The sequence below is a fragment of the Lepus europaeus genome, chromosome 4, assembly GCF_033115175.1.
Source record: "Lepus europaeus isolate LE1 chromosome 4, mLepTim1.pri, whole genome shotgun sequence".
Classification (NCBI taxonomy): domain Eukaryota; kingdom Metazoa; phylum Chordata; class Mammalia; order Lagomorpha; family Leporidae; genus Lepus; species Lepus europaeus.
In genome coordinates this window covers 162,334,745-162,354,234 of record NC_084830.1, presented here as the reverse complement: position 1 = coordinate 162,354,234, position 19,490 = coordinate 162,334,745, and the positions used below count along the sequence as shown (strand labels likewise).

Here is a 19,490-nt window from a genome sequence, read left to right as displayed (position 1 = left end):
GACACCTTGCTGACCCTTTTATCTGCGAGATAAAAATATTTGATCATAATCCCGTCAGCCTCAGACCTGCCCTGCACTGGTTTAAAATCGAGGGAGGACGCAGCAGAGGGCATTCCCAAACTGGTGTCAGGCTTGGGCCGGGATCCTCCCAGGGGCAGCTAGGATCACCCAGGGCGGGACCTGCCGCCCCACCTGTCCCCGGGCCCCACCTTCTCCCTGAGTGGGGCCTCCCCCCACCCCCACTGGACGCAGCCACCCCGAGAGCCAGGCCAGAAGCCTTCCCGCACAGAACACGGGAAGCATCCAGCTTTGCGTTGGACACCGCCTGTCCCTGAGAGCTGAACATCGTGTGTGTCTGCTCTGGGTTCTTTCCCTCCAAGGCAGGCCCGGCACGGGGAGGGTCTTCTCCCCACACGCACCACAGCCATACCCTGCATCTTCCCAAGAAAGTCCCATGAGGAGTGCGTGACAGCGGCTGTCTCCAGGGACAGCACGCAGCCCCAGAAGTCTGGTGACTGAGGGGATGGAGGCCCTGGCCTCCACAGTTCCTGCCTGCCCCTCGGGGACAGCGTAGGCGGGCTCGTTCCTGCTGAGGAGGGTGGAGCAGCCTTGCTCCTCTCCGGCCTGCAGCATGGGATGCAGGCCCTGCCCGCCCTTCCCTGGGTGAGGACGCCAGGGACTGCCCTCTGCCCTCCAGCAGTGGACGGGGAGTCGTCCACACAGCTCCCTCACGTGCGCTCCAGCTTCCCGACCCGAGGACCCCCAGAAGGAGCAAGGACAGGGTATTAAAGCCGAGCGTCTGCTGGAACTGCATTTGCCAGAGTTGTGGGACAATTACTTCTGTCAAGTGAGTGCAGTGAAAAAGGCACTCAGGGTTCGAGGGCACTGAGCAGTGACCCCCAGCACAGCCGATAGGCGCTCTGGCCAGACAGTCATGTGCCCGTGCCCGCCCTCCCGAGGACGCGTTAAAAAAAAATCCTACTTTTTCCATAAAAGTGAACAAAACAGCCGTGTGATGGTTATTCTAACTATTTTTGTCATTTTAATTATAGGGTAATTAAATGTCTACTTACTGTAATAAATTGGCTATCAAACTGCAATTTGAACTTTTGGGAGCTTTAAGACTTCAGTGTTTTGAAGGTAGACGCTGATTTCATCAGCCATTCTCCGTGATGGTGAGGATTCTGGAATGAAAATTGTAACATATACGTATCATTGTGGCATCTGGGACACGCCGCTGAAGCAGTGTCCCCTCATCGACTCGTGGCCCTGAGTTTTCAGCGCCTGATCCCAAGTGTTTCACGGTGACTCCCGGGAGCAGCTGTAGGGCCGCCAGACAAAGGGGGGTGACCTGAACTTCTGCACAGTCTAGACACAGTGTGGCTCCCAGCCTCTGAGCTGTCACAGAATCCAGGGGCCCCAGGCAGGGTCCAGGGCTCTCAGGGGCTGTCTGCTGCCCACCGTCCACTCAGCTGGATCTGGCTCAGGATAAGGAGCATCCATGGTGCCCATCACTCTCTCCTCTAGGACAAGGCCTCTCCTCCCGTACCCCTCCCCTCCCCCTGCCCAAAGATTTTGTTAGAAGGAGACGATAAAGCACCCACAGAAAATCTAAGCCTTTGCTTTTAACATTCTGGCTTCATAAACAGCCTCCCCCTCCTCGTCATCGGTGCTGGACACCCAGGCGTCTTGGAGGCAGATGGGTGATTCACGCGGGTGTCCCCAATACCGCAAACGGGAAGCACAGGCAGCTGGACACCCTGGCTGGTGCTGGTGACCGAGACGTGACCCACACTACGGGGCCTCCACAGCCTGGCACGGTGGTCCCACCTGCTCTCCACCCATTGGGGGCTTTGTAGGAGTGCTGGCAGAGCTCACATAGGAGCCCCCTGATCCACTGTGTGAAACAGAATGGTCCTGGGACCGCGTCCTGAGTGGGCGAGGCCATCACCCGTCCCCTCGACGGCCAGGAGCACTCAAGTGCGGGCAGGAATTCACTGGGAGCTAGACAGCTTTGCAGGAGAGCTGGCTTCATGGTGGGCAACTCTAGAAACTTGAAAGTCAAGGTTACTTTTCTAAAACGTGATTCTGTATGTATCAAATCATCTCATGGTTTATTAAGAACTGGGGGAGGCACAAGCTTATGGCTTCCTTAAGTTACGACCTAAAGAAGAAAGGGCTTGGTGTCTGACCAGAGAGAGGGTCTGAGTGTCTCTGGACACTGTGTGCCCACCCCAAGGGGCACAGCTGGGACGATGGAGTGAGGTCCAGGTCCCAGCTGCCGCCGGGACGATGGAGTGAGGTCCAGGTCCCAGCACTAGCTCCAGCAGCCGCAGCCTTGTCAGCGCACGAGAGAACACTCGGTAAGCAGGGGGCCGGTAGCAGGAAAGAACAGAGCCCAGGAATCAACAAAAATGAGAATCGACTTCCAGCAGCTCTCGATGCCAGTGATTTTCCACTCCTGTTGGGAGTCTGATTTCTCTCCAGGAGGATCTCAGCAGTGGCCGCCTGCCAGGGGAGACCGGTGCTCAACCTTTGCGCCGACTGCCTGCTCACAGCCTCTCGTGAGCAGCAGGGGCCCCTCGGGTTTCCACACCCTCTGCTCCCCGCATCTCACAGGACGCACGGTGGAGGAGCACAGCTGTGACAGGTGAGGCGGGCGGCGCACAGGGCACTCGGGCTGGCCCACATGCTGTCCGCCCCTCCCTGACCTGCCGGAACTGTCATGCTGGGCACAGATGCTTCCAAGGACCCGTGTTCTCCTCCAGCGACACCCAGCTTCCCTGTGTGCACACGGCACAGAGTACCAGGGCACCCACCGTGCCATCCGCATGACTTCCAGGAGGCCTTCGCGGTCAGTGAAGTGGGACTGGACCCTCTTGTTCAGGGAGATGGTTCTGCGCGGTGCTTGCTGTGTTCCCTCCGCCACCTAAGTCGCTGACTCTGCCCTGCAGAGCTGCACACATCCAGGAGCTGTGTCTGCTCCTGGGCCAGGTGCACAGTGTCAGCACTGGGACCCCTGGAAACGAGCCCCAAGGGACTGCAGTTCACACTGCAGACCAAGAGCTACGGACCATCACATGGCAATGGAGTCGGCTGGTTTTTACTGAAATAACCACGTTGTTCTCAAACATCTGCACGTCCAGAGCTTCTCAGGTGAAGCACCATGAACCACAGGAGGCTTTGAATTTCTGGTCTTCGAGTCCCTGGGCTTCATCAGGCACCGCAGCTAAGGACTTGGCCGCAGACAGGAACACGCGCACCCCCGGGCGAGGCCAGCACTCGAGGGCCCTCGCTGCCGTCACGGTCGCGAGCCGTCACGGACCTGTGCTCCAGCGGGTTCACCATGCGCGGTCCCAAGGCCTCATGGCCTCCTCTGCTGGGGCACTCCCAGCACCGCGTTTCTGTGGGTATGGATTTCTTCTCAGAGCCAGATGGGAGGGGAACTCTCTTGTGGTACCAGCCCCTCGCTCAGCTGTGCCTCTGTGACGCCGACTGTCTGGCCGCCGTCACCCTTCCTGCCAGCAGCTCATTCAGTGAGCCCAGAAAGTCCTTCTCCAGCCCACAACTGAATAATTCACTTCTAATTCAAATGAAGACATGATGACGTAGGTAACTGTACAGTACAGCATGAGTGAACCAGGCCCACCCCGATCATGAGAAAGATCGTTTTCCTAGGTAGGATTTTCGAGAGTTGGAGATGGAAATCACCCATCTACGCCAGTCCACTCCCCAAGTGCCTGCGGCAGCCAGGGCTGGGCCAAGTGTCGTCTGGAGTTGGGAACTCAGTCCAGTTCTTCCACATGGGTGCTGCCGCCCGGGGTGTGTCGTATGAGCAAGAAGCTGGAAGTAGGAGCCGGGCTGAGGCTCTAATGGAGACGCTCCAGTATGAAGCCTACAGCATCTTAGCCACAGAGCCCTTATCAGTCAGGCCACCACGAAGATCTCTTTAGAAGAGATTTACAAGATTTAGGTGAAGTCCCCACCTGGTGGGGTGAATATTTTTAAGGTGGACGTAAACATACTGATACACATCATATAAACTGTGTGTGTGTGTGTTTCCGAGACCACACATTGCAGACTGGAGAACATAGGCTAATGGCAATGCTTCAAGTTCTGTAACCATTTCTCATTAACATACTTGAGATGGTAGCCACCACCAAGTCGCTCTTTTGTGGCTTTGAGGGCTGCTGGTGATGGCAAAAACCAGGTTACTCTGCAGCTGTCGCCCATGAGCCTCCTCCCCTGGTGGCTGACACGCGGTGGTTAGGGCTCCGGAAGGAAGCCTCAGGCTCATGTTTGTGCTCCTCTGCAGGGAGCTCCTGCCTGTGCCCGGCCTTAGCTCCCCGACACCCTCTCAGGGTGAGCGTCTGTGTGCAGCTGCCAGCTCCCTGCCCAGGCCCCGCGGGAGCTCAGCCAGCCTGCTCTGTCCAGGACCAGGGGTTGGTGGCCACAGCAGGAACTTGTGCCCCTGGATGTCTTCACTGGTCCCCCAGCCAAGACCCTCAGAGCCGGGAGCAGGCACGCCTTGCTCACAGAAGGGGGGCCTCACCGGAGGCCACTGCCCATTCTAAAGAGATCTCCGTGGCGGCCTGTGACTGCTAAGTTCGCTGCAGCACGAAGGTGACCCAGGCTGGCAGAGGGCAGGAGCACCGGGCCGTGCCTGCCGTGTGGGCTCAGGGCTTGGCTGTGTCTCTGTGACCCTGGCTGCGGGGCGGGCAGAGCAGAGTGCAGTCCCCGTGTGCTGGGCACGCTCACCGCTGCCCCTCCCACCATGGCAGTGGAGTGGCCGGCAGGCTGTGCCCCAACCTGGGCAGAACCCAGAGTGCTGCTCCTTAGAGAGCCCCTGGTTTCCGCCCTATGCCTTCGCGTTGCCTCGCTCACCGTTCCTGCCATGACGGCAGGCGTACCGCTGTTCTTCCCAAGTCCGCGAACTCTGCGAGCCACTACTTGCCATGTACCTCCTGCATTCCCAGCGGGCTTTATCCAAACAGAACGCTTCGGCCCTTACCGGGAGAGACGCTGGCTTTCTGAAGCCAGGGCGAGGGCGTGCTGCTCGTGTGTGTCCATCATGTTTTCTGGGATGCTCACGGCAGACACGGAAGAGCACCACTTGCTATGGTGAGACAGGCAAGCAGTGGGTGCCAAAATGCTCCACGTGCTGGCCACCACACAAGCGGTGATGCCGGGTTCTCTTCTCTGCCTGGTTTCAGGGTGCTGGCTGCACAGCCCTGGTGGTGGCCGTGGTGGCGAGGAAGCTAGAACTTACCAAAGCAGAGAAGCATGTGCACAACTTCATGATGGACACGCAGCTGACCAAGAGGGTAAGTTTCCACCCCAATCTCCCCGGCGCCGGCGCCTCCCCCGTCAGGAAGCCTGGCTGCTGTGCTCCCGTGGCAGCGGAAATGCCAGGGTTTGAAGGCTGAGGCACTCGTGGACTCAGTTTCGTGTCTTCGCGTTTCTGAGACGAGGTTATGCCTAATTTTAGGTCAGCTAGGAAATGACTGGGCAACCTTGGTATTTGCTCCCTGGTCAAAACAGATGCCAGAAATCCGGAACAACAGGCATACTTACTGCCGGAGTGCAGGTGCAGAGAGCGGTGCTGAGGTCGCTAGGAAGGAACCTGTCCCCGGGAAGTGGGGATTTTACGGGAAGACACCTGAGGAGGCCTGTCCGAAGCTTCGGTGAGAAGTCACTGCCATGAGGACAGAGGCTCAGAGACAGATAAGCCACAGCGTTGGGAAGCCCATGGGAGGGGCAGAGCCAGGTCCTTCCCGTGGCAGCAGGGTCAGTGGAGAAGGCTAGAGATGGCCTGGCCTGTGCAGGGCAGCAGGGCCCCACACCCACGGGACTGCACCTCAGGCTCAGTGCGGCGGCAGGAAGGGCTGCTACTCCACCACGTGGAGTTACTCACGTGGGCCCCGGGATGCTGGGGTCAGGCAGTTCTGCTCGCAGCTGTGGTGTCAAGGCAGATGGCCGTGTCGGAGCATAAAGAGGCGTGAGCCTTCCTGGCGGTCCTGTGAGACACCGGATACCAAGGTCGAAACCCCTGAAAGGCGGCACTCACCCACTGGACAGCCACTGCCCCTGTGGAGAATCGCCAGCTGTGCCACCGCCGCCTGGTGCCGAGGGGGTTCAGCACAGCCGCAGGTGTTCAGAGTGATGTCAGCATGCGCTAAGGGACCAGCCCTGCACACAGAAACATTTCTTGGCACAGATGATGCTGAGGCGTAGAGCAGGAGCCCCTGGGTGTGCTGGTGCCCTCTGGTCTGACCTCTCAGGCCCCACGGTGACAGCTCTGCGTGTGCACTGCCCAGCATAGCCTCGCGGTTGCAGGTGCCACCACCATGGCCGGGGTGTATGGCTTTTGGATGTCCCCTCCTCTCCACAGGGTCATCTCCTTTTCTTCCAACTGCCCAGTTTAGGTACGTTTCCACAAGAAAGCATGGACAGGGGAGAGGGGAGGGGCATGGAGAGTGCTGGTTGGTTTTTCTTTCCAGCTACCTAGTAGGGGATGGAAATGTACAAAATTCATGGAACGTGAGAAGAGAGGATGCCGAGTTTTAAAATCCAAGCTTGGGCTTCTCATAACACACATCGTCCCTGACTTCTACAGGGCCCCTTTGTGGGCGTGGGCTACATTTGTTTTTTCTTTTTGGTAACTAGACACTTGCCTTTGAAATCCCATTTTGCATGACTGTTTGAAGCCCCCACCAGTACGAGACTCTTCATGTGGCCCGTGACCAGCAGCTGTGGCCCGGGCGTGCCTGGCCTTCCCGGACGGCTCTGTAGGCACATCGTACAACATCGGAAGAACACTTCCATACAGGCCCCTCTGTACTCCATCTTACATGCTCAGGAATTAAGTTAATGCCATACTGAACATTAGGCTTAAAAATACCATGTGGCCCATATGTTTGCCTGTAAATCCTCTATGTAGTAAAAAAAAGAAAAAACGACAGAACAAGAAAGCCAAGTTAGTGCGTCTGGGCAGATTTCCCTCCTCCATGAGCGATTCTGCACAAGGAGTGCATTTCTCTAACTGCTACTTTGGAGACTCAGCATCCCGCATGGTGACTGTCAGAGAACCGGCAGTCACAGGAGCCATCTCCCGCCTCCGGGGGACAGTCTCTGGGGACACAGGGCAGCTGGCCTGGGGTCTCTGCGCCTCAGCACCAGTGACCTCTTCCGCATGGGGGAGGTCCCCGCATCGTCGAGCGCTCCCCCTCCCCTGGGACAGCAGGACTTTATCTAGACGGAGCCTCAGAGGGACAGGCTCCCTGCAGCTGGGGGCTGCCGCTTGGCCTGCTGGCTTGTCCCCCGAGGCTTTGTCACCTGAAGGGGGGGGGCGCTCTCCTCTGCACAGGTGCTCTAAGGGTCTGCTCAGTTTCCAGCGATTTCTCTCTGCCTTGGGATGATTTCTGTTCACCAGACTTACATGCTTGGAGTTCAGGGTTAACTTCCAAGGGTAAGGAGCTGAAATGGCATATTCTAGAACTCTGAAAATCAGATGACAGCTCTCAACTGTTTCCTGCTTTGGCAAAAAAAGCCACTTGTGTGGCAAGAGCTCACAGGCCCCCTAAAGCCTCGTCAGCCCCCCCTCCCCCCGGAGGCTGTGGGTCCGGAGACCTTCCTCATCTTCATGAAGAGGACTCGTTTCCCCAGCCGACCAGGCCTCTGGTGCCACAGCTTTTCTTGCTAGGAGCTCTTGATTTCCCACACATCCTGTTACGTGAAGAGTATTTGTAGAAAGCGTTTACAGTCAGAGGTACTATTCTGGTCTCAGAATCACATTTGCACCAGGCTCGTCATGCTGTTTAAAATCCTGTTCTTTCATGACTGCTTCTTCAAAGGGCGCTGCTGTGCAGGATGCCTGGGGACTCACTCCTCAGGTGGTCTGGCGACAAACTCGCCTCCCCGGAGGCTGTCACCAAGTGACCGGGTGAGCAGGTGCGGCTCCTGGTGATGCTCTGCATCTCTCTGTCACACTCAGCCGTCTCCAGGAAAGCACGTGGGCTACCGCTCACAGTGCACACTGCGTTATTTAAACAAAGCATCCACTTAGTGAACACCATCTATGTGAAACTTGGTTCTATTTGGTTATTTGTGGAGACCCATTAATAACTGCAGTTTTTTTAAATAAAAATTCTCAACTACTGAGTGATCATTTATGAATGATTTCTGTGCAAAAATCAAGAGTAAACAAGGACCAAAAATCTACAGAGAGTTAGGAAGAGGAGAGATTAAAGACACAACTTGAAGAATATGGAGAACTAGAGAACAAATGCAGCTATCCCCTAAAATACTCCATAGGAGAAGTCATTTCTGATGACTAATAGAGGTAGTGGTCAAAGCTACTCTGAAATGTGAATGACTAAAGAGAAACAAGGAAATGTCACGCTCCCAGGAGAAAATGGAACTTGCCAACCCTTCCAGTGCGTATCTTTAGGGAACTGAACAATTTTCAATGAAAAATTGTTCACCATGTACATATTTTCAGGGGAACGACTTTATACAGAAACCATTTCTCCATAAGACCACATTAACCACATAAAATTTGAAATATGTGAAAAGCACAGCATACCACTTATCGTGCACAGCACTGAGGCAGACTTGTGTGTCATTCTAAAAATTTACAACAGAGTCTACAATTCCAACATGGCCAACAAGTCCAGGCACCCAAAATATTCTAGCGATTTCAAAATAAAAGCCTCACGTGTCACCTACCTTAGTAAGACAGGGCCAGTCATTCAGATTTGCAGTTTAACACCTGACACAGGTCGGGTCTTGCCACGCTCTGTCGCCTACTGCTGCTCATTCAGGGCTGAACCAAGAGCAGGATTCCAGTTTGCACCTCGGAATGCTTTCATTTTGGAAGGAAGCTTAGCATGAGCGCTCAGATGTAGTGTTTTTGGTTGCTGCATGCGTCCCACTGGTTACTACATGCCAAGGTGCGGGGGACTGCTTCCAGCTCAGACCTCTCTGCGTCATGCGGCTGCTGTTTCCTGCAGGATCTCCTCTCTGTGGCCCCGACTTCTCCCTCTGGCCAGGTGCTAGAGCCTGTGTGCTCCTTCCAGTGTGGTGGCCGCGGGACAGGCAGAGCTGACCGCCCACTCGTGTCGGTTGGCCGCTTGCTGGGATGTGCAGAGAGCTTCATCAGCAGGGGCCGACCCTCCCTGCCCTGCTGTTGGAGACACGGGATATCAGGCCTCTGTCATCAGGGCCGGGGCCCTCTGCTGGCTCCAGGATCCTTGTGGCTGCTGGGGTGGGAGGGGCAGCTTCTCCCAGCATCTGCACCAGGCATTGCAGCCCAGGTCTTGTCTCTGCCAACCATGCACCTGTGGTTGGCGATCATGTCCAGCGCCTGTCCCCTGCACTCAGCAATGTAGCCTTCTCTGTGATCCCTCCGTGGCCAAGGCACCAAGAAGTGGAGGGAGATGCAGAGATCGGCAGTGGAGCCCTGGCCCTTCCTGAGTGGGCTGAGCCCTGGGAACTGGTGCTGACATGGCTGGAGGTGTGGACGGCAGGGTCCTAAGCTGAGGAGCAGGTCCCCCCTCTTGCTCCTGAGTGGTGGAGAACGCAGGGACCCGCTTCTCTCCCATTGTCCACAGTCTGCACATCGTGTGCGTGTGGCAGGTTCCCCGCCCTCACCAGAGCACCCAGGAGCCCCTGCCGTTCCAGCAGCACTGAGGGACACGTGGCCGTGGCGTTCCTGCTGGCCGCCCTGTGGAAGAGCAGCCGCTAACACACATCCGCTAAGAGCTTCGTTCCTGTTTGAAAACCTGACAGGGAGTCAGCAAGGGGAACTGGAACTTCTCGTATTCTAACCTTGCACAGTTTTACAAACAGCTGCCAGATTTCACTGTCGTGAGGAATGACTCCAAGGAAGCCGTGAGTGCAGGTGCACACATCGGGAAGAAACCCGTGGCCCCAGGCCGGCACAGCCTGCACTCAGAGTGGCTTCCCCGCCCGCCCCTTGGGCACCATCCCAGAGACAGAGTCGCTGAGTGGGCAGCCAGAGTAAGCGGCGCGTGAGCTGATGACAGGCCTTCAGCCCTGGGACGTCCCCTGGCCTCGCAGTCGGCCTGGGCAATGCAGTGTCCCTGCCCCAGCCGTTTCCACGCAGAGGGCAGAGCCTTCTGCTGGACCGTGGGAACTGTCTGGTCCGCAGTGGAGAAGGCTGAGCTACTCTGGGGTTTCAGGCTTGGGCGCCAGCTGGACATGACCCAGGCAGTCAGGACCGGAACCCAGCATTGGGCTCAGCTCACTGTCCCGACCTCCTCCCAACCAGGGAGCCTTTCCTAAAAGCTGGTTCCCTCCACTGCCACCAGGAGCCTGCCCCCAGCTGTCCCTGTGACAGTCTTTACGGAGTAGGGTAGAAGGCCTGGAAGCAGATCGGGGCCTCCTGGGAGCGTCAGGTGCTGTGGCCATGCAGTCACCCTTAGAGTCGCAGGCGCCTGAGGTCTCAGGGGGGTGAAGACCGCCCCGGACCCCACCTGCCCATGCTGCCGAGGAGTCTGCTCTGATGTGCAATGTATCAGTGCTTGTCTGTTTCTTAACAGGTGAAAAACGCAGCTGCCAATGTACTCAGGGAAACGTGGCTAATTTACAAAAATACAAAGCTCGTCAAAAAGATCGATCACGCGAAAGTAAGGAAACATCAACGAAAATTCCTGCAAGCTATTCACCAGTAAGTACCTCCTCCGTGTCCACCTGCCATGTGTCCCTGGCCTGTGCCCTCGTGGAGGAGGACACGGGGGTGCTGGGTTTGTCCAGAAAGCCATACCTCCTGCGATCCCTCCGTGCCTTAGCTCCCAAGTAATATCCCGTTTCCCTGGTAATTAAGAAACAGGGATTAGGAGAACACTCATCCCCTAAGCCCTCTAAGGTTCCCTCTTCAGAATCAGTTCTGTGAACCTTGAGTCCGCTCACTTACTATTCATACAAGGTTTGCTCTAATATGTTTAGCTTTTAACTACAGAATTGTCTAAAAAAAAACAAGATCTCTGTGCATTTTTAATAGAATGCATAGTGTCTACCTGAAGTCACGCGTATAATCGATCTGGCTTGAATTTTGAATTATTCCGATGGGAAATCTGAGAACTGCCTACGTGCTGCCTGCATGTTCTGTAGAATCTGCAGCTCCTGCCACTCCTAACGTCTGACTTTACCCGTGCCAGTTACTCAGCTGTGTGAGCCTGCAGCCATTTCGCTGCTGTGTAACTGTCACAGACACGCAGGACAGAGGGCTGTCCCCAGCGAGGTACAAGGAGGAGGTGGGGCTCAGGCGCCCAGGTCCCATAGGCTGCTGCGTCCTGACCATCAGTAGTGCTGGGTGGCTCTCCCTCAGGACAGCAGGCACAGCTGCTCTCAACTCGATGCCACTTCCATTCAGGGAAGAGCAGACGCGGTCACATCTGTGACAGCACAGTGGCTCTGTCACGAGCGCCCGGGGTGGTCATGGACAGGTGGGTGAGCATCGTGTCTGCGGACCGTGCGATGAGGCCGCTGTCCTCGGAGCCAGGTAGCACAGCAGATGGGCACAGTCTGAGCCTGGAGCTCTCGTGTTATATGTCTGGGAGACTCAGATACACAAGGGAGCAGTGGCCACACATTTTCCACCCTCCCACCTGTCTGCAGCTGCCCCGCTTGGACACAGAACCATCAGAGCATGTGCTATGTCATTAGGGACGCAGCTCACGGCTGTGGAAACTGCCACCCTTCTTAGTGCACGGAGCAGCAGGCCCTGCGCCCACCTCTGAGCCATGACCAGACACACGCTCTGCTTTTCTCCAGTAAGGAGGTGAGGCTAGCATCCCTGTCGCCTTTAGCGCCAGGGAGAGTGGAGGGAGCAAGAGCCTGAGAAGCCAGAGCTCACAGGAAGGCGTGTGCTCGCTGGCCTCAGGGACCTGGTCACCGAATGCCACCCCCGGCAGCCAAGGCCAGACTGGAGCAAGTGCAGACCGTTCACCTGTGCCACCCAGGGCATCTTCCCACCCAGCACTGCTGTCGTGGGAGCGTGGCCGCCACCTCTGAACGCTGTGACACTGTGACCTGGCAATCAGAGGCGGCCACTGCCCCCAGCACAGAGAAATCAGTTCTGGGCTCCCTCAGCACCCTGACTGAAAGCTGCCCCCGGCAGTGTAGGAGCTGTGTCTAGGACAGAGGCAGGGTCACCTGGGCCGAGGCCCCTCATGCCCCTGTCCCCAGAACCACGTGTGTGCTCATTTCCAGCAGAGTAACCCATGGTACAATGACTTGTGTCTGCCTCTGTCCACTGTCATGTAACACCAAGGCCCCAGAGCGCCGAGCTTGGTGACAGTTCTCTAGCCATGTGTAAATGGTATCTTCACGACACGTGATCATGCTGAGTCACAAAATCCCTAAGCAGGTGCACAGGCATCGTCCGAGAAGGCAGGTGGCCTGCCCTTCAGGGTGCTGTGGGGGAGTGGGGCGCCGAGCCCCTGCTGCCCCCGAGTCTGTCAGACATCCCTCTCTGCGTCTTCTGAGCAACGTATACCTCAAGTCGATGGGCGGCAGTGCGCAACTGCAAAGTGGTCGGATTCTTTCACAGATCACTCTGCAGTTCCTGGGACTGAATGAGCTTATTTATATGGGTTGGGTGTGCTGGGTGTGCAGATGGTGCCGTGAGGGACTGTGGGTGTGCAGATGGTGCCGTGAGGGACTGTGGGTGTGCTGGGTGTGCAGATGGTGCCGTGAGGGACTGTGGGTGTGCAGATGGTGCCGTGAGGGAGTGTGGGTGTGGTGAGTGTTCCGTGAGGGACTGTGGGTGTGCAGATGGTGCCGTGAGGGACTGTGGGTGTGCTGGGTGTGCAGATGGTGCCGTGAGAGACTGTGGGTGTGCAGATGGTGCCGTGAGGGACTGTGGGTGTGGTGAGTGTGCCGTGAGGTACTGTGGGTGTGCAGATGGTGCCGTGAGGGAGTGTGGGTGTGCAGATGGTGCCGTGAGGGACTGTGAGTGTGGTGAGTGTGCCGTGAGGGACTGTGGGTGTGCAGATGGTACCATGAGGGATTGTGGGTGTGGTGGGTGTGCAGATGGTGCCGTGAGGGACTGTGGGTTTGCAGATGGTGCCGTGAGGGAGTGTGGGTGTGCAGATGGTGCCGTGAGGGAGTGTGGGTGTGCAGATGGTGCCGTGAGGGACTGTGAGTGTGGTGAGTGTGCCTTGAGGTACTATAGGTGTGCAGATGGTGCCGTGAGGGACTGTGAGTGTGGTGAGTGTGCCTTGAGGTACTATAGGTGTGCAGATGGTGCCGTGAGGGAGTGTGGGTGTGCAGATGGTGCCGTGAGGGAGTGTGGGTGTGCTGGGTGTGCAGATGGTGCTGTGAGGGACTGTGGGTGTGGTGAGTGTGCCGTGAGGTACTGTGGGTGTGCAGATGGTGCCGTGAGGGACTGTGAGTGTGGTGAGTGTGCCGTGAGGTACTGTGGGTGTGCAGATGGTGCCGTGAGGGACTGTGGGTGTGGTGGGTGTGGTGAGTGTGCCGTGAGGGACTGTGGGTGTGCAGATGGTGCCGTGAGGGACCGTGGGTGTGCTGGGTGTGCAGATGGTGCCGTGAGGGAGTGTGGGTGTGCAGATGGTGCCGTGAGGGACTGTGAGTGTGGTGAGTGTGCTGTGAGGGATTGTGGGTGTGGTGGGTGTTCAGATAGTGCTGTGAGGGACTGGGTGTGCAGATGGTGCCGTGAGGGACTGTGGGTGTGCTGGGTGTGCAGATGGTGCACTGTACACTCACCACATCCAATGACCTCAATGTACAGTGTAGGACTCGGGCTGTGACAGGTGTGCAGTGTGGGATGCGGGGTGTGTCATGTGTGCAGTTGGGTGCTGTGCAGCTCGTGTGTGCCGCATGGGATGCTGGGAGAGAGGTAAAGGAAAAGCACCCAGGGCTGGATTCCTAAGGCCATGCCTTCCTGCCTGTGTTGAAGCCCAGCAGAGCCTCAGCTCCATCAGTGAGCACTGGGCCAAGTCAGACTTCCAGTTCCTGTGTCAGAGCGCCCCGGGCTCCCGGCTCAGCCCCCTCCGTCTAAGCTCTCCCTTTTCTAAGCTGCCCGGCCTCTCTGCATAACCGCTGGCCTCTCCTGGCTTGTGTCCTCGGATCAGTGATGCATCTGCCTTTTTGATTGTCACTCCAGGCCACTTAGTGTTCTCTTTGCCTGTTCACCCTGTATCTGGTAGCAGCTTTAATTTTGAAACTTCTAATTCTTCTCTCTCAACTATGTTCCCATCAGTCAACCCACACTTTTATCAGAGCCCAGAAACCCAGTGCACTTGGCTGTTTAAGGTGCAGTGCTGCATACCTGCCTGTCATAAAGCCAGACTCCAGGGGAAAGATGTGACCCCCCCACACACACACACACCCACGATGAGGCCACTATTTGGAGCACTGTCCTCCCGGCCGAGTCACGCCCACGTCAGGCGAGGACGTTTCCTGTCATCCAGGTGAACATCAGGTGTTCCGAGGCCAGTGTCCTTCCATCTGGCCCAGGTGCACCTGCGGGTGGGGGTGTTGTTCCCGCAGCACCGGCCGACTTGAGCCCCTGTGCGCCGCTGAACGCCCCGCTGTGCTACTCGGTTCCAGAATATTTTACAGTTTCTTTTCTTTTGTTTTGTCTTTTTTTTTTTTTTCAACAAAATGAAACTAGAGCTCGGAAGTAAGTTGTGTGAGCCGCTCCCTTCCGCACCTGCAGAGTTCTCTACCGGCTGCATGCGCCCGGCGGACCCCTGATTTGTGGATTTCAGTAGTTGACTGCTGCTATGGAAATGTGATCCAAAACCATGATACTTTCCTGTGATAAGTGAAGTTCACCAGGAAGAAATCAGCATGTTTCTTATTCTTCTTTCGGGGGGCAACAGTGTAACACACACCAGGGTGGCCCCCAATCCTGGCTGCTTCCGCCAGCTCCGCTGTGCCACAGGCAGAGGAAGGGGCTGGAGACCCAGGGCTCTCCCAGTGAGGGAGACACAGTGCAGCCAGTGGGCAAGGCACCCGCGGGCTCGGCCTTGCCCAGCCCTGGCTGTGCTCGCCATCAGCGGAAGGCATCAGGGCTGGAGCCCCAGACGGCTGTCACTCCTGTGCCACCCGAACTCTGACTTAAATTGTGAAGCAAACTTTGATATGAATGCCTGTTGTAAGTGGATAAAAGCAACACCCTGATCACCCCAAAACAGAGTGGCAGGTCATCATGTCACGTGACAGCTGAAATACTGGCACTGCATTCCAGCCCAAGGCTGGTGTCTCCACACAGCTGCAAGCCTGCTCCCTCTCCCACTCTCCCTACAGAAGAGCAAAGAGCAGGTGGTAGGTCAAGAGCAGGGGCAAGATCTGCCCCACGACCCCTTGGCTTTTTCAGTAATGAACTGGAAGAGAATTAAAGGGAGCAATGCCTCTCTCTCTTCCTAGCGTAGTGCCGTCCACACGCCTGTGCCGCTGAGGTCAATGGGGCCGGGACACGCCCAAGTCCAGCCCACTTTCTTTCACACAAGGAGGTGGAGTTGGCCTGTGTGGCTGGAGCCACGCCTGCCACGCGTGCTTTTTCTGTGTGCCGAGCCACAGGTGTTTAAGGTCTTTTTCTGTTTGTTTTCTAAAAGGCACTTGTCAAGAACTGCAACTCGTGCCAAGTACTCAGAGAAAGCGTTCTCAACAATACACTGGGTTGAAATAAATGTTTGTACATTTCTTTGAGACTAGAACATACTCCATCTCTATATAGTTCACGTCATTCCAAGCGTCCTCATAAACACAGTCGCAATGACAAGGTACAACCTTAAACTGTTGCAGCTTGCTGAAGATCATGTCAGTTACATTCTCCCTGGCAGCAGAGCTGCCGCTCCGGTGGGGAGCAGGTTTGGGGACATACTGCCTCTCCCAGTTTCAGCACAGAATCCCCGAGCGTGCTGAACATGTGTGACAAAATCTCCCTGCCAGGAAAATCCTGCCCTGTGAGTTTTCGTTCCTTCTCTATAAGCACCTCTAATTTAAACTTAAAGAGTAAAAAATGCTCCCTTTAGCATTAGACTCCGCTCTGTGCAATGACTCCTCATCACGATAAGGTCAGCATGGACTTGTTCCTTCTCGTGAGTAGTGCAGATGGACTACTGCTCTTCTGGAGCAAGGCTGTGAACTGTTGACTTGATAAACAAACCCCGCCTCTTGTTGGAAAATCTCAATTGCTTGGTGCACAGTAAGCGATGACTATATACTTGTTGAAATACTAAGTTAGGAATAGCAAGAGCCGCCATTCAGTTTTGTTTTTACAAAGTGGCCTTCTGACTGTCAGAAATAGTGACAAAGCAGGTCAAAGTGACCTCACAAATAGATATTCCATCCATCAGATCTTCGGTCTTCTGACTTTTATCCAAAATGAAATCGAAGGGAAGTTCCCAAGGAAGCGGCGTAGCCCTCCTTCCAATTCAGTGGCCGTTTCAGACCGGAGGGCAGAAATGACAATGAAGAATAAGAGACTGTTTCCAGTGGTCGTGCTGCTGTTGACCCAAAGTGCTGTTTTTGCTAATAAGAATCTCACTTATCACTGTGTTCTCATCAGACTGAATCCTAACCCGATCCATCTCCGACTACACAGGGCTAACTCCTGTATCTAGTCACGTAGGCATAGGAAGGTGCTCATGGCTCAACTCTCTCGATGATCCAGTCGCTTCGCACATGGCTTCCTATGTCTATTGGTCATGACCCGGGAGCTTGCAGGAATGCTGTGGCTTCTCTCATACGGTTAAAGCCTCGTGAGCCTCCGAGCTCCACTTCCCCGGGGACGGGCGTCCACGGACACCTCGCCTCTGCGCTCTCCCTCCCTTTTTGCCGTGTTGGTGGGGAAGCATGCCTGTCATCGTAGCAGACACCTAACAGTATGGACTCGACCTTGCGGAGCCAGGCATTACCATGCAGTTACTTGCTCTTGTGGGTCTGTGCATGCTTTTTGGAAGGCGGAAGGCGTGGCTGGGAGAGGAGGAGCCTTGCTGACTGCAGATTCTGTCTTTTAGATTAAGGAGTGTAAAAATGGAGCAGAGGAAACTGAACGACCAAGCCAACACCCTGGTGGATCTGGCGAAGGTGAGCCTCGTGGTGGGGGTGTGCCCAAGAACGCCCTGGTAGGAGACCCCCCCCCGTAAGTGACAGGGCACATCTCATGACGACAGCAGTATTGCGTGAGGCAGCACTGCTGGGGTCCTCGTCTCAGCCTGGGGAGAGCAGAGGGCCAGGACGGATGTCACCGGGGCACAGCAGCTGTCACTCGTCATGGTAACACTGCTTTCTATGTACGACAAGGAAACTCAGAGGAGAGTCAAGTTGAAATTCAGTAAAAAGGTACCAGAAATGGCCTCCTAAAATGAAAAGTGTCTTCCAAAGCTATCATTCTTATGTTCTTTACCATTTCATTATTTAATAATCACACCCTCTTTCAAAGAGCATATTAAGGATCCCCAGTTTCTCCTAGCACACGGGCGAGATTGATCTGCCCTGTGGTTCTCCCCCACCCCACCCTCCACCGCCAAGTAAAATCCACTCTCACACCATCTGTCAGCCGTGAGAACACCGCATTCGCCCGAGCGAATACTCCAGGCGGCGTCACAGGCATGTGGCCCGAAGCGTCCTGGCTTTCCCTTCAGCTGCCTTGGAGGCGGCCACTCCCAGTGAGATCCCGCTGAAGCCTCTGGCCCTCACTGAAGTCTCAGGTGTCATCGGTACAAACGACGCACGTGGCCTGGTCTCCCCCGGCTGTACCCTCTCCATGTCTGTAACACGGGCCGTGTAACTGAGGGCCAGGGAGTGTGTGCGCCCTCAGCCCAGCCCACGCCCGGGGCAGGCCCCTGCTCCCCACCTAGGTTAGATCAGAAGAGAAATGGGACATTCTACGGGAAGAATCAAAGCACTTACAGGTGTGACTCAGGTGAGGAATTCCACCTCCAGAGGGCATGAGGGGCCCTCAGCTGTCGCCCCACCACTGCTTCAGCACCACGCGTGCTCCGACCACAGCCCCGCAGCAGCCCCAGGGCTCCGTGTTTCCTGAAAGGGAGGGTGACGTTTGTGTACTGTCAAGGCTGCTGCCCCCGGGAACAACACAGAGGGCCGCGTGCCAAATCACACCCTCACTCACCACTGCCATGGCCCCTGTTGGGCTGAGAAGCTGGACACAAGATGAGGAGGTGACACAGGCGGGGTGCCTTAGACGTGGCAAGGGCTGGCCTGCCTGTGTCCTTCCCCCGGACCTGTCTTCCCCTTGGGCTTGGCATGGATGGCCCTGGAGCCTCCGGCCACGGGGCAGTCAGCAGTGTCCTGTGATCCCCGTGCAAGTGTGGTGTTTCCCCCTGGGTTTCTGTCCTCTCCGTGGTGGTGTGTACAGATGCCACGTGACCACGGAGAGGGGCCTGAACGTGGGACCCAGGCCAGCAAGTCGTCCAGGCCAGCACTGCTGTCTGCTTTGTTAGAGGGCGCCCCCCCTCACCTGTGTGCCCCCGCGTCTTGCAGACCCAGAACATCATGTACGACATGATCTCCGACCTCAACGAGAGGAGCGAGGACTTCGAGAAGCGGATCGTGACCCTGGAGACCAAACTCGAGACTCTGATCGGCAGCATCCAGGCCCTGCCGGGGCTCCTCAGCCAGACCCTGCGGCAGCAGCAGAGGGACTTCCTGGAGGCGCAGCTCGAGGCGCGCGGCAGGCACGGGCCCTACGAGGCCGCGAGGTCCCGCTCCTCCTCCAGGAGGCGCCGCTCCTCCTCCACGGCGCCACCCACTTCCTCCGAGAGCAGCTAGAAGAGAATCGGTTACCACAAATAAGACTTTTTGCCATCATATGGTCAATATTTTAGCTTTTATTGTAAAGCCCTATGGTTCTAATCAGCGTTATCCTGGTTCTGATGTCAGAATCCTGGGAACCTGAACACTAAGTTTTAGGCCAAAATGAGTGAAAACTCTTTTTTTTTCCTTTCAGATGCACAGGGAATGCACTTATTACTGCTATCTAGATTGTTCCTCCTGTAATTTCACTAACTTTTTATTCATGCACTTCAAACAAACTTTACTACTACATTATATGATATATAATTAAAAAAAGTTAATTTCTGCACACTCTCGTTTGGTGGCTTGACCATGCTGAGGCTTCCTTTCTCACGCTCTTCTGAAGGGAAGACGCCTGCTTATCATGTGTATACTGGCCCTCTCGATTTCCCAAGCCCTGGCCGATCTGAACCAAAGACTTTCCGGTCCTCCACCCGCTGTGCCCAGGAACACTCTGCCCCACTATGAAACTTCCCCATCACTGTCCCCGACCCGGCCCAGCTCACTGTTTGCTCGCATGGGGTTTACAGTGCCCCACAAGAACTCAGAGTTGCGCTGTCACTTCTGAGCAAACCCGCAGGGTCTCGGTACACGTCTCATCCCCTGTCTACCAGCACACTTAGGTGAAGACAGCATCAGGCACACCACTGCCTGTGAACCGACCTGCAGAACCGTAGGGC

At 56.0% G+C, this 19,490-nt stretch overlaps 1 protein-coding gene across 4 annotated transcripts in view; it reads left to right on the top strand.

Annotated features, from left to right (window-relative positions):
• KCNN2 (potassium calcium-activated channel subfamily N member 2) overlaps positions 1 to 19,099 on the top strand; it is a 105,783-nt gene extending 86,684 nt beyond the window's left edge. For 3 of the 4 annotated variants that reach the window (XM_062189303.1, XM_062189304.1, XM_062189305.1), the window contains 4 exons: positions 5,214 to 5,324; positions 10,563 to 10,690; positions 17,013 to 17,082; positions 18,499 to 19,099. In XM_062189303.1, coding sequence (XP_062045287.1) covers positions 5,214 to 5,324; positions 10,563 to 10,690; positions 17,013 to 17,082; positions 18,499 to 18,786 — 597 coding nt within the window. In that variant the 3' untranslated portion in view covers positions 18,787 to 19,099. Of the gene's footprint in view, positions 1 to 5,213; positions 5,325 to 10,562; positions 10,691 to 14,659; positions 16,880 to 17,012; positions 17,083 to 18,498 lie in introns of those variants that run through there. The other variant, XM_062189302.1, reaches the window with a different exon arrangement.
• The last annotated feature ends 391 nt before the right edge of the window (positions 19,100 to 19,490 follow it).